A 15556-nucleotide genomic window follows, 5' to 3' on the forward strand; every position below is an offset into this window, starting at 1 on the left:
CTGGATTAGGGGGTCTCCGGACAGCCGGACTATCTCCATTGGCCGGACTGTTAGACTATGAAGATGCAAGATTGAAGACTTCGTCTCGTGTCCGGGTGGGACCCTACTTGGCGTGGAAGGCAAGCTAGGCAATACGGATATGAGATATTTCCTCCTCTGTAGCCGACCTTGTGTAACCCTAACCCTCTCCGGTGTCTATATAAACCGAAGGGTTTTAGTCCGTAGGACAACAACCATAACATACAATCATACCATAGGCTAGCTTCTAGGGTTTAGCCTCTCTGATCTCGTGGTAGATCTACCCTTGTACTACCCATATTATCAATATCAATCAAGCAGGACGTAGGGTTTTACCTCCATCAAGAGGGCCCGAACCTGGGTAAAACATTGTGTCCCCTGCCTCCTGTTACCATCCGGCCTAGACGCACAGTTCGGGACCCCCTACCAGAGATCCGCCGGTTTTGACACCAACAATCTTCAATGACGATGTATTCGGCTCGTTGATTGTCTTCGGCATTGCAAGGCGGGTTCCTTCTCCGCATACAAAGCAGTCTTCTGAACAAAAGATCTGTATCCGGCTCCGCATAATAGTTACAACCCTAAACCACAAGGGTATAATGTTTAATAAGGCATATCTACTGACAGCTTTTTCGGTGAAACATTACGCCTGGCCTTTTTATTATTTCTAACCGGTTTTGGCGTCCCGCTTTGTGTTTCGAGGCATGGCCTCCATTGACACGTCCTATCAAAATAGAGATTGTGCCCCCTTATTATGGGATTTTCATCAATATGGGCTTGGGTAATCCAACTGTATCGTTCGCATGACCCCTTGGGAATATGCGAGTTTTAAGGCTAGTGGGGGCACTTGATATTCACTGCCTATATAAGCGGATAAAGACCCATCCTTTACCCCACGCCTTCTTCCTTCCTCAGCCTTCCCGTCCTCGAGCTCCAGCGCCCAAGCCTCAACCTTTCCCACCACCCAATCCTTGCAACCATGTCCGGATCTGGCTCTCGGGGCAAGTGGGTGGCCTCCTCCGTCAAGGAGAAGGACATCAGGGAACTCCGAGAGGTGAAGTACTTAAACGCGGAAATCGCACACAGACTCCCGGTCAAAGAGCAAATCATCCCCACTCCGGAGCCCGGCGAGAGAGTCGTGTTTATCCCTCACTTCCTCCGCGGCCTAGGGTTTCCACTCCACGCCTTTGTTCGTGGCCTCATGTTTTATTACGGGTAGATTTCCACGATCTAGCCCCAAACTCCTTCCTTCACATCTTGGCGTTCATCGTCGTGTGTGAGGCGCTCCTCTGCATTCCACCCCATTTTGGCATGTGGCTCAAAGTCTTCAACGTGAAGCCGAAGGTGGTTGACGGGCAGCACGCCGACTGCGGCGGCGCCATGGTGAGCAAACATCCCAACAGCACTTGGCCCAAAGGAGCCTTTGTGGAGACCGTGAAGGTGTGGCAGCAGGAATGGTTCTATATCACCGAGCCCCGCGGTACCAAATGGGAGGCCACTCCTGAATTTAGATCTGGGCCCCCTATGCGGCTCACGTCTTGGACCAACAAGGGTCTAGACTGGGGATCTACCAACGAAGTGATGACGCTGCAAAAACTCATCAAAAGTATGATAAAGAAGCACACCAGTCTCACCGATGTGATTCAGGTGATTCTCTTCCGCCCGATCCTCCCATGCCAACGCCGACCTCTCCGCATGTGGTAGTTTAATATGGATGGCCCTGATGTCTACTACACAACCTTCTTCTTATAGACGTTGTTGGGCCTCCATGTGCAGAGGTTTGTAGGACAGTAGCAAATTTCCCTCAAGTGGATGACCTAAGGTTTATCAATCCGTAGGAGGCATAGGATGAAGGTGGTCTCTCTCAAGCAACCCTGCAACCAAATAACAAAGAGTCTCTTGTGTCCCCAACACACCCAATACAATGGTAAATTGTATAGGTGCACTAGTTCGGCGAAGAGATGGTGATACAAGTGCAATATGGATGGTAGATAATAGTTTTTGTAATCTGAAATAATAAAAACAGCAAGGTAGAAAGTGATAAAAGTGAGCGTAAACGGTATTGCAATGATGGTAAACAAGGCCTAGGGTTCATAGTTTCGCTAGTGTAAGTTCCCTCAACAATACTAACATAATTGGATCACATAACTATCCCTCAACATGCAACAAAGAGTCACTCCAAAGTCACTAATAGTGGAGGACGAACGAAGAGATTATGGTAGGGTACGAAACCACCTCAAAGTTATTCTTTCCAATCAATCCGTTGGGCTATTCCTATAAGTGTCACAAACAGCCCTAGAGTTCGTACTAGAATAACACCTTAAGACACAAATCAACCAAAACCCTAATGTCACCTAGATACTCCAATGTCACCTCAAGTATTCGTGGGTATGATTATACGATACGCATCACACAATCTCAGATTCATCTATTCAACCAACACAAAGGACCTCATAGAGTGCCCCAAAGTTCTATCGGATAATCACAACGAAAACTTGTGCCAAACCCTATGCATAGGTTCCCAATGTCACGAAACCCGCAAGTTGATCACCTTGACATACATCAAGTGGCACGCGGTATCCCATTGTCACCACAGATATCCACGGCAAGACATACATCAAGTGTTCTCAAATCTTTAAAGACTCAATCCGATAAGATTACTTCAAAGGGGAAACTCAATTCATTACAAGAGAGAAGAGGGGAGGAGAAACATAAGATCCAACTATAATAACAAAGCTCGCGATACATCAAGATCGTGCCAAATCAAGAACACGAGAGAGAGAGAGAGAGATCAAACACATAGCTACTGGTACATACCCTCACCCCCGAGGGAGAACTACTCCCTCCTCGTCATGGAGAGCACCGGGATGATGAAGATGGCCACCGGTGAGGGTTCCCCCCTCCGTCAGGGTGCCGGAATAGGGTCCCGATTGACTTTTGGTGGCTATAGAGGCTTTTGGCGGCGGAACTCCCGATCTATCTTTCGTTCTGGAAGTTTTAGGATATATGGAGTTATATAGGCAGAAGAAGCATGTCAGGGGAGCCATGAGGGCCCCACGAGATAGGGGGCGCGCCCCCCACCCTCGTGAGCACCTCGTTCCTTCCTTGACGTGGGGTCCAAGTCCATTAGGTGTGCTTCCTTCCAAAAATAACTTCTCCAGTTGATTTCGTTCCGTTTCGACTCAGTCTGATATTCCTTTTCTTCAAAACACTGAAATAGGCATAAAACAGTAAATATGGGCTGGGCCTCCGGTTAATAGGTTAGTCCCAAAAATAATATAAAAGTGGAAAATAAATCCCGATATTGCCCAAAACAGTAGATAATATAGCATGGAGCAATCAAAAATTATAGATACGTTGGAGACGTATCAAGCATCCCCAAGCTTAATTCCTGCTCATCCTCGAGTAGGTAAATGATAAAAAAAATAATTTTTGATGTGGAATGCTAGTTGGCATAATTTCAATATAATTCTTCTTACTTGTGATATGAATATTCAGATCCGAAAGATTCAAGACAAAAGTTCATATTGACATAAAAATAATAATACTTCAAGCATACTAATAAAGCAATCATGTCTTCTCAAAATAACATGGCCAAAGAAAGTTATCCCTACAAAATCATATAGTCTAGCTATGCTCCATCTTCACCACACAAAATATTTAAATCATGCACAACCCCGATGACAAGCCAAGCAATTGTTTCATACTTTTGATGTTCTCAAACTTTTTCAATCTTCACGCAATACATGAGCGTGAGCCTATATATAGCACTATAGGTGGAATAGAATGGTGGTTGTGGAGAAGACAAAAAGGGAGAAGATAGTCTCCCATCAACTAGGCGTATCAACGGGCTATGGAGATGCCTATCAATAGATATCAATGTGAGTGAGTAGGGATTGCCATGCAACGGATGCACTAGAGCTATAAATGTATGAAAGCTCAACAAAAGAAACTAGTGGGTGTGCATCCAACTTGCTTGCTCACGAAGACCTAGGGCATTTTGAGGAAGCCCATCATTGGAATATACAAGCCAAGTTCTATAATGAAAGATTCCCACTAGTATATGAAAGTGACAAAACAAGAGACTCTCTACTATGAAGAACATGGTGCTACTTTGAAGCACAATATATGAGGCTCGCTATATCATGGTGCTACTTTGAAGCACAAGTGTGGAAAAAAGGATAGTAGCATTGCCCCCTTTTATTTTATTTTTTATTTGGCCTTTTTTTATTTGGCCTTTCTCTTTTTTATTGGGACAATGCTCTATTGAATGATGATCATCACACTTCTATTTATTTACAACTCAATGATACAAATCGATACTAGAACAAAGTATGACTCTATATGGATGCCTCCAGCGGTGTACCAGGATATGCAATGAATCAAGAGTGACAAGTATGAAAGAATTATGAATGGTGGCTTTGCCACAAATACTATGTCAACTACATGATCATGCTAAGCAATATGACAATGATGGAGTGTGTCATAATAAACGGAAGGTGGAAAGTTGCATGGCAATATATCTCGGAATGGCTATGGAAATGCCATAATAGGTAGGTATGGTGGCTGTTTTGAGGAAGGTATATGGTGGGTTTATGGTACCGGCGAAAGTTGTGCGGTACTAGAGAGGCTAGCAAAGGTGGAAGGGTGAGAGTGTGTATAATCCATGGACTCAACATTAGTCATAAAGAACTCATATACTTATTGCAAAAATCTAGAAGTTATCAAAGCAAAGTATTACGCGCATGCTCCTAGGGGGATAGATTGGTAGGAAAAGACCATCGCTCGTCCCCGACCGCCACTCATAAGGAATACAATCAACAAATAAATCATGCTCCGACTTCGTCACATAACGGTTCACCATACGTGCATGCTACGGGAATCACAAATTTCAACACAAGTATCTATCAAATTCACAACTAATCAACTAGCATGACTCTAATATCACCATCTCCATATCTCAAAACAATTATCAAGTATCAAACTTCTCATAGTATTGAACACACTCATAAGAGAATTTTATTATTCTTCTTGTATACCTAGCATATTAGGATTTTAAGCAAATTACCATGCTATTTAAGACTCTCAAAATAATCTAAGTGAAGCATGAGAGTTCATCTATTTCTATAATACCACCACCGTACTCTAAAAAGATATAAGTGAAGCACTAGAGCAAACAACAAACTACTCCGAAAGATATAAGTGAAGATCAATGAGTAGTTGAATAATGATGCAACTATGTGAAGACTCTCTAACATTTAATAATTTCAGATCTTGTTGTTCTATTCAAACAGCAAGCAAAGCAAAAGAAAATGACATTCTAAGAATAGCAAACATCATGTGAAGAAGCAAAAACTTAGGATCAACCGATACTAACTGATAGTTGTTGAAGAAGAAAGGTGGGATGCCAACCGAGGCATCCCCAAGCTTAGATGATTGAGACTTCTTGAAATATTATCTTGGGGTGCCTTGGGCATACCCAAGCTTGAGCTTTTGTGTCTCCTTAATTCCTCTCATATCACGGTCTCCCTAAATCTCAAAAGTTCATCCACACAAAACTCCACAAGGACTCGTGAGGTAAGTTAGTATAAACCATTGCCAAAACCTTATCATACTCTACTGTAGAAAATCACTAAAATTATTATTCAACATTTCATACTAAATGCCTCTGAATATTTAATAGTCCTATTCTCAAATAGAATCATTAAAGAAGCAAACATATGCAAACAATGCAAACATAACAGCAATCTTCCTAAACAGGATAGTCTGTAAAGAATTCTGCAACATCCATACTTCCCTAGCTCCAAAAATTATGAAATAAAATTCCCACTGCAATAAATTTATCAGAGCTTAATATGCAAAAGGTTTCAACATTGTATCAAATTCTGACTTTTCTAGGGAATTATTGCAACAGCAGTGAACTTTCTGTTTTCAAACAGCAACATGTATACTTGTAACATAGGCATAGTAAAGACTATCAATGACACTTTTATTGAAATAAAAGATGCAAAACATTGTTCTAAATAAAAGAAAGCAAATCCTAAAAAAATAAATTGACGCTCCAAGCAAAACACATATCATGTGACGAATAAAAATATAGCTCCAAATAAAGTTACCGATGAACGAAGACGAAAGAGGGGATGCCTTCCGGGGCATCCCCAAGCTTAGGCTCTTGGTTGTCCTTGAATATTACCTTGGGGTTCCTTGGGCATCCCCAAGATTAGGATCTTTTCACTCCTTATTCCATAGTCCATCGAATCCTTACCCAAAACTTGAAAACTTCACAACACAAAACTTAACAGAAAACTCGTAAGCTCCGTTAGTATAAGAAAATAAATCACCATTTCAAGGTACTGTAATGAACTCATTCTTTATTTATATTGGTGTTAATCCTACTTTTTGGGCCTCCAAGTGCAGAGGTTTGTAGGACAGTAGCAAATTTCCCTCAAGTGGATGACCTAAGGTTTATCAATCCGTAGGAGGCGTAGGATGAAGATGGTCTCTCTCAAGCAACTCTGCAACCAAATAACAAAGAGTCTCTTGTGTCCCCAACACACCCAATACAATGGTAAATTGTATAGGTGCACTAGTTCGGCGAAGAGATGATGATACAAGTGCAATATGGATGGTAGATAATAGTTTTTGTAATCTGAAATAATAAAAACAGCAAGGTAGCAAGTGATAAAAGTGAGCGTAAACGGTATTGCAATGATGGTAAACAAGGCCTAGGGTTCATAGTTTCGCTAGTGTAAGTTCCCTCAACAATACTAACATAATTGGATCACATAACTATCCCTCAACATGCAACAAAGAGTCACTCCAAAGTCACTAATAGCGGAGAACGAACGAAGAGATTATGGTAGGGTACGAAACCACCTCAAAGTTATTCTTTCCAATCAATCCGTTGGGCTATTCCTATAAGTGTCACAAACAGCCCTAGAGTTCGTACTAGAATAACACCTTAAGACACAAATCAACCAAAACCCTAATGTCACCTAGATACTCCAATGTCACCTCAAGTATCCGTGGGTATGATTATACGATATGCATCACACAATCTCAGATTCATCTATTCATCCAACACAAAGGACCTCATAGAGTGCCCCAAAGTTCTACCGGAGAATCACGACGAAAACGTGTGCCAACCCCTATGCATAGGTTCCCAATGTCACGAAAACCGCAAGTTGATCACCTTAACATACATCAAGTGGCACGCGGTATCCCATTGTCACCACAGATATCCACGACAAGACATACATCAAGTGTTCTCAAATCTTTAAAGACTCAATTCGATAAGATTACTTCAAAGGGGAAACTCAATTCATTTCAAGAGAGAAGAGGGGGAGGAGAAGCATAAGATCCAACTATAATAGCAAAGCTCGCGATACATTAAGATCATGCCAAATCAAGAACACGAGAGAGAGATCAAACACATAGCTACTGGTACATACCCTCAGCCCGAGGGAGAACTACTCCCTCCTCATCATGGAGAGCACCGGGATGATGAAGATGGCCACCGGTGAGGGTTCCCCCTCCGGCAGGGTGCCGGAACAGGGTCCCGATTGACTTTCGGTGGCTACGGAGGCTTCTGGCGGCGGAACTCCCGGTCTATCTTTCGTTCTGGAAGTTTTAGGGTATATGGAGTTATATAGGCAGAAGAAGCATGTCAGGGGAGCCACGAGGGCCCCACGAGACAGGGGGCGCGCCCTAGGGGGGGCGCCCCCACCCTCATGAGCATCTCGTTCCTTCCTTGACGTGGGGTCCAAGTCCATCAGGTGCGTTTCCTTCCAAAAATAACTTCTCGAGTTGATTTTGTTGCGTTTCAACTCCGTCTGATATTCCTTTTCTTCAAAACACTGAAATAGGCATAAAACAGCAAATCTGGGCTGGGCCTCCGGTTAATAGGTTAGTCCTAAAAATAATATAAAAGTGGAAAATAAAGCCCAATATTGCCCAAAACAGTAGATAATATAGCATGGAGCAATCAAAAATTATAGATACGTTGGAGACGTATCAGGCCCTCGGACCCTGCAGCGCTTTTTTGGTACAACACACGAAGAGATCTGGAAGCTTCTTTTTAAAGCCCAGAAGTCGTGGCCGGAGAAGATCGAAGACATTGTTCTCGACTGCGCACATCCAGTTACTGAGGTAAGCTTCTCACCTTCGAACATAGTTTCATAAGTCAAAGGATATACTAAGGCGCCTATTCCTTATTCAGGGCTGGATAGCGAAGGCAGAGCGGATTAGCTGCCCGGCACCGCTACCTGAAAACCCAGCCACTCCTCTGTTAATGAGGATGCTGGTTCCGATGCCTTATCAGGCGCCGGAGAAGAAGGCCAAGAAGAAGAGCAAGGAGGCCAAAGGTGGTCTCCGCTGTAAAGGTATTTCGAACATCGTGTCCGGAGATACCGAAGCTCTCTCCACCCATGAGGGCGATGAAGACGAAGAGGAGGACAAAGAAGAGAGCAATTCTCCCCCTAAGGGGAGGAAGAAGAAAAGGGTGGCCTCTACAGACCGAGGGGTGGAGGCGTTCAAGAGGGAGAAAATAACCCTCTCGGATGGTTTGGATTCAGACGCCGAAGCCCTCCCCGAATGGCGCCCCAGGTCGAAGCCCCTAGCCGCATCGTAAGTGCCCAAGGACACTACACGCATGTCCAGTCTTTATGATTGTAGTTCTAATATATTTGTCTTATGTGGCACAGTCTGACATGCGATCTTCCCCAATCATCGTCTTCAGGGAATTCACTAGAGCCAGGGATGGTGAAGAGCGAGACACCTCCGCGATCCTCCCCGCCAAACGCTATGGACGACACCGAAGTATTGTCCCGAAAAGCCTCTCCAGGCCATGGAGAGGTGCGGGAGGCCGTCCATATGGAGCTAGAGGGTAACACCTCGGCTGCCGAGAACATGGGGGAACCAACCCCTATGGAGACTGACGACGGGGGCCATGAGCAATCTAGCCCCCAGTCGAACACCATTCCAAAGACCCGTGCGGCTCCGAAATCGAGCGGGCAACCCCCTTTGAAGGAGGGGGAGCGCCGACTCCACCGACAACCCCCATTAATCCGGAGGCGCCAGACACCCTGACGGAAGCACTTCGACATGCTTCCGTCGTGGAGGAGCACCGTACCGTGATGGGTTCGGTGGTTGAGAAAATTCAGTCTGCCAATATCGGGCTGAATGGAGCCTTTACCAGCTTACTGACAGGCTTTGAGGTATGCGATGTAAGACACCTTTTATATGAAAAAACGTGTGCCTGTATACAGATAGTAGCCCCTGAGACTATGTTTGATTTTGGGAGAAAAAACCGAACATAGGATCGAATGAATATCGCAGAAGGTGACGTACGTATCTATTGAATGTACATGCTTCACTGTTGGCGGCGACCGCCCAGCCGCTGAGGTTTCCGAGCTCAAACGGAAGCTGAAGTTGGCCGATGATGACCTCGCCCTTATTAACAAGCAGTTCGATGAGGCGCAAGGTACGTATTTGTATGCCTGAAATTATATTCGAGTGCGGAGTTTAAGCTAACACACTTTCTTGTGTAAATGACTTGCAGGTAGTGCGGCCGAGGTTGAGACCCTCGAGGACCCCCTGTCGAAAGTACAAGAGCAGGCGAGGGTGAGTGAAGCGGCTGCTGATAAAGCGGGTGCAGATTTGAAGGCCAAGCAAACCACCCGCCGCCGGTATGAGGAGAGGGTGATCGAAGTCGAGCAGGAGCTCAAGGACGCTACTTGTCGGGGATATACCCCGCGGTATGACCCGGCCGGAGTCATAACCCGGCTGGGACTTGGTAAACCGGCGGATGGTAAACCGACAGACAGTTAAGATAGACAGTTAAGTCAGATGATAAACTAGATGGTAAACCGGCAGAGAGTAAAGGCAGACAGTTAAGTCAGATGATAACTCGACAGATGTTAAGTCAGATGGTAACCCGACAGATGTTAAGTCAAATGATAACCCGACAGATGTTAAGCCAGATGATAACCTGGCAGACAGTCATAACCCGGGAGATAGTCATAACCCGGCAGACAGTCATAACCCAGCAGACAGAGTCGTCTGGGGTTAATAAGCCGGAGATGTTAAGAAGCCCATGAAAAAAAGTCAGAATAGTTTAAGTCTTAATCCGAGTTGGACTCTACATGTAACCCGCCCAAGGTTGGAAAAAGCGTTATTAAGCATATGCCTCGGCGCGCCTCAGCGCTCGGTGACAGCCCACCGCGTAGCCTTGGGCCTAATCGGTGCTCTAGGCTGGCCCATCGCTTAGGCGGATCCAGGCGTGCGCCTAGGCGTGATGGAGCGGAGAAAAGCGGCGAGGAGGCGGTGCAAGGCAGAGCAAGGCGGACCGGAGATGGAGCGGGAGAGGTTGCAAGCATGGACAGGAAGGAGCGAGAAGATTGCTAGAAAATGGAGAAGATTGCGGGAAGTTTGCTGGCTGAAGGAAAGGAGAGATTAGGGTAGGCTTTGCATATATATATACACACACACACAAAAGGGGTGGCGGCGGCTCGATCTATTCCGTCGTTGCTTCGTCCTCCGGCTGCCAAGACGAAGAGAGTCACCTCATCCTCTCACCAGTCACCACGCAGCCATGACTTCTTCATCCCCGCCATCCCACGCAGCCATCTAAGGTCCCGCCTTCTTCCGTGCTGTAGGTGAGCTGCCAAATCGATTTTGTCAATCCCCTCTGTTCTTGTGTACAGTGTACTATGTGCCTGTGTGCTGCCTCTACCGTCCCCTGGATTGCTAGTACTTTGCTAATTGCTACTCTATCCTTCACATGGAATTACTTGATCTGTAGTTTCTGTATTGATATTGATTTATCTAGATTACTAATTGGGCGTAGTTTGATCCATCCCTCCAGTGGAGAATCTAGGATTGCAACTCAGGGGCTGCCACTCAGTTTTATTTCATTTTGCTAAGATCTCACAATTTAAATGTCATAGAAGCACCAGAAATTCACGTAGGAGTACCATAGTCTAGTCAAACAAATAAATGATAGTTATTTTGTTCGTTCTGCAACTGATTTGTACATACCTTGATGCTGTTATGGATGAATTTGCTCATGCATATACAAGATTTAACAAATAAGAAGTAACTAGTATTTGGGCATAAACAATATTGTGGGAGAAAGAACTTTGCTCAGGCTCGAGGTCAAAGCTGCGCCTGGCCTGGCTCAATGCCCCTGGTCTTGCCTAGTCTAACGCAGCACGCCGGCATGCCCATGCTCGTTGGCAGCCGGCTCGGCAGTGTGCAGTGCTCCCTCTGCCCGACCTGCGCCTACTGCTGTTGGCCGCCGCAACAGATGGCCTGACTACCCTACACACTGAACATATGAATTTTTCTGTACTGAACACTTCTAATGGAATAAGACATGACTAAAAGTAATTATAACTCCTTGATGCAGTTATTCTCGACAGCTCATACTACGAGGAGGTTAAAGAGGGCTAGTCATATCTAGCATCTGGAGAAGCAACGGAAGTATCGACTTGTCTGAAGGTAATCAGGCTAAGCACTATTGATGTTAATGACGTTCGTTCTATGATTGTCTCAGTTAATTAAGTTATATATGTGGCATGATGCCCAGATGTGATACTGGACAGTACTAGCACTAGAGCAGAAGAAGGATCATATTCTGTTGCAAGATGCCAAAATAGGACGGTCACAGTAGCTGCTACTATTACACTAGTCTAAAAATAGGGTCATATGCGTGAGTGTGGCTGCTGTTAATCTTGAATATACAGATATGAGGTTATTTCACATCATACTTCAAATTACTATATCAGAGGGGTTGTTCAGTTGGCATAAAAAGGGAATTGCTTCTGGATCGGTATGAAGCATTGCAAGACAAAATAATTTCCGAATGCTACACATTTATTAGCTTGTAAGTTGCAATGCAAAAAATATGTTCTTTTTGGTTTCCTCCATGGTAGTTTTTGTATTATCTATTTACTTCACGGCAGAAAGTTTCTTGGAATTTGTCTATATATAGCTTCTTGCCTACTTTATATCGCTCTGCATATATTATGATATTATAATTTAATAATTTATATTGCTTCAATTCTAGGATCTGGACATACGCATACACGTACAAATAAACTTTATTGTGTTCTTGCTTTGATTATTCTCTGCATTTATGCCTACATGTGGTCTAGACTTTGGTAGATCTGGTCCATTTTTTTAGAATCAGCCATGCGAATTACTGAGCTATTACTTGTTGTGTATTTGATTATTTGTAGGATGTCCGACACAAATGCAACACCGGCATCGCAGGAAGAGAATGTCCTTAAGAGAAAGTCAGATGATGTGGGATGGGAGTATGGGAGTCTAGCTGATGCTTCCAACAAGGATAAAGTGAAGTGTATGTTCTGTAACCATGTGAGCACGGGAGGTGTTTATCGTCACAAACAGCATGTGGCTCATATTGGTAATGCTGTGGTCAAATGCAAGAAAAGCTCCCAGGAAGCTAAAGACAGGTGCAAGAAATCTCTTGAGGATGCATCTAATAAGAGGAGGGAAAAGACTGCCCGTGAGCAAGAGCTTAGACAAAGTGTGAACATTTCTCGCATTGGAGATGTAGAGGCTGCTCATATCGGAAGAGCGGAGCCACACAAGTTAGGTCCTATTGACAAGTGGGCACGGCCTATTGATCCTAAATTGACTCAAGCTGAAGCCTTGCATCAAGAGAAGATAAACAAGGAACTTTTGAAAAAGAGGACACATGAAGTGCAACAGTATGTGGCTAGATGGGTGTACAATCATGGTAATTAAATATTTATTTTTACTCACACTGCCATTTATAGTTTACTTCTTTGTAATGTTTGACCATTGGTTGCCTTCTCACTTACTAATTTTGTTTGTATTGCATTTGTAGCTATACCATTCAATGCTTGTGACAACGATGATTTCAAGTTAATGTGTGAAGCCATTGGGAGGTTTGGCCCTGGATTTGAGCCACCATCTAAACATGACCTTCGAGAGACTTTGCTAAGTGAGGAACATGCAACAGTGAAGAGTTTGCTGCAAGAACGTGATGCTGAAAAGATGAAGAATGGCTGCTCCATTATGACTGATGCTTGGTCAGATAGGAAGAGGAGAAGCATAATGAACTTGTGCACAAACAGTGCTGATGGTTCTAGTTTTATAAGGTCGAGTGAGATGTCGGCTGTATCGCACACAAGTGAAGTCATCTTTCAGTTAGTGGATGAAGCAATTGAAGAAGTAGGTCCTAAAAACGTGGTCTAAGTAGTGACTGATAATGCTTCTAATAACATGGGGGCAAAGAAGATGTTGGTGGAGAAGCGACCGAACATGTTTTGGAGCTCTCGTGCGACGCACACCATTAACTTGTTGTTGCAAGGAATTGGCGATCTTCCAAGGTTTAGTAAGGTACTTGAAAAAGCAAAAGCATTCACTATCTTTGTCTATGGTCACACACGGAGCTTGGACTGCGTGAGGCACTTCTCTTCAGGGAAAGAGATCATAAGGCCAGGGGTCACTAGGTTTGCTTCTGCTTATCTAACTTTGGAAAGCCTTCTAGACAAAAAGGATCAACTGAGGAAGATGGTGGTTGATGGTAGATGGGACAAACTACGAGAAGTTAAATCAAAAAAGGGAAAGGTAGCAACAGCTACCATGATGAGCATGGACTTTTGGAAAGATTTGAAGCTTTGCCTGAATGTCTTCGAGCCTTTGGTAAAAGTCCTTTGTTTGGTTGATGGGGATGTCAAACCATCTATGGGTTTTGTCTATGGAGAAATAGTGAAGGCAAAGAAAGAGATCAAGGAAGTCTATGGCAATGTGGAGTCACGTTACAAAGATGTGATTAATATTGTTGAGAAAAAGATGAAAGATCGACTTGACTCTCCGTTGCACTTGGTTGCATACTTACTGTATCCATATTATAGCTATGCTGATACTAATATTTTTGATGATGGGATAATAACCGAAGGGTTCATTAGCTCTGTGGAGACCTTTTATTATGGCGATGATGACAAGCAAGATCAAGCTGTCAATTTTGAATTAAAGAGGTTCCAGAATAGAGAAGGATCATTTGCAAAGAAGCTTGCGAGGAGTTGTCGGAATTTTGATTATAATGCAGGTATGCAGTGTTATTTTGTAAAGTTTAATTTATTTAGTATATATTCAGAATTTATGCAATACATTGTTCACTTGATTCTCTGCTTTCATTCATAGCATCTTGGTGGAGGCTCTATGGAACTGAAGCACCAGCTCTACAAAGGATGGCTGTGAGAATCCTCTCATTGACCTCAAGTTCTTCGGTCTGTGAAAGGAATTGGAGTACCTTCGAAAATGTTAGTCTCCTACTCTCTAATCTCACATCTAGCTAGAGTAGTCCGTCACATGTCAAAACATCCCATGTTCTTAATCCTTATGTTTTTTCCCGTTGCAGATTCATACAAAGAAAAGAAATAGGCTAACTACAGAACGTCTAAACTCTCTTGTGTTCATACAATTCAACTCTAGAATGATGGCCAAGAAACAAATGATCAAGGAGAAGAAGATCATTGATGTCCTCTTGTCCGCTGAAACTACCGAAGCTCAAGGTTTTGTTTTTGAGGGCGGAGATGATTATGCAGAAGTCGTCTATAGGGATGATGACGAGGAGGAGATGGATAGTACAGGGATGCCAGGGAGTGGCATTGGAGAAGCGATGGGAGGCAATGAACTGCTTGAGCCACGTAGAAGTGTGAGACTAAGACAACTTTATGAAGAAGAAGAATTCGAGTCTGAAGAAGAGGAGTTTGATGATGATGAGGAGATGCATTCAGATGAGGAGAATGACTATTGATAATTGAGGAGGCCCAAATGCACGGGTGTCTTTTCTTAAGTACTTTTTTTATCTCATATCTTTATGTCATTGAGTCAAACTGTTTGTGTGTGCGTCCGTGTGGAATTTCCCTTTTTGATTTGTGAGAGAAGTCTTCCCAATAAGATTCTAGGAATTAAAGAACTTCATTTTTATGTGTGCACTGTTGAGCTCATAATTTATAATGCTATGCCAATTGGGTCTTGTGTGATATTTGCCTAATATATTTGAATATTTGATATTTCTATGGGCGCATTACTTCCCATTGAATAGACTATTTAGTTCTCCATGTTGCCTGATGTACCCGCCCCTTCAACATATATAAGGAGGGGCACGACACCCCAAGAGGGAGATAGAAAATAAAGGCTAGGGCTAGACACAACTAAGAGGAGAGCCGGCTTATGCGGTGACTCCCTCGTGATGATAATGAGACCTAGCCACAAACAACATATAGGGTTATTACCGGATGATGTTTCCCGGGGCCCGGAGCTGTCTAAACCCTTGTCTTGTGTTGCGTCTCTTAATTCTTCTCAACCCCTCTCAAGCTACCACATAGATGCGTTGGCCTCATGACTAAGTCCTCACACTAGAACATCTGCCATGACAATTCCACGACAGTTGACACCCACCGTGGAGCTCATGCACGGTGGTGTTGAGTTCTTGAAGGGATCTCATCTAGGGTTCGAGGAGTTCGATGTTGGCGTTCTG

The 15556-nt window shown here is 43.8% G+C and overlaps 1 protein-coding gene across 1 annotated transcript; it reads left to right on the top strand.

Annotated features, from left to right (window-relative positions):
* The first annotated feature begins 13979 nt into the window (after positions 1 to 13979).
* On the top strand, positions 13980 to 15048 carry LOC119359693. Its single transcript, XM_037625797.1, has 3 exons — positions 13980 to 14119; positions 14215 to 14333; positions 14432 to 15048. The coding sequence occupies exons 2-3, from the start codon at positions 14262 to 14264 to the stop codon at positions 14828 to 14830; spliced, it is 471 nt and encodes a 156-aa protein (XP_037481694.1). The 5' UTR covers positions 13980 to 14119; positions 14215 to 14261; the 3' UTR covers positions 14831 to 15048.
* The last annotated feature ends 508 nt before the right edge of the window (positions 15049 to 15556 follow it).

The sequence above is a fragment of the Triticum dicoccoides genome, chromosome 2A, assembly GCF_002162155.2.
Source record: "Triticum dicoccoides isolate Atlit2015 ecotype Zavitan chromosome 2A, WEW_v2.0, whole genome shotgun sequence".
NCBI classification, from domain to species: Eukaryota; Viridiplantae; Streptophyta; class Magnoliopsida; order Poales; family Poaceae; genus Triticum; species Triticum dicoccoides.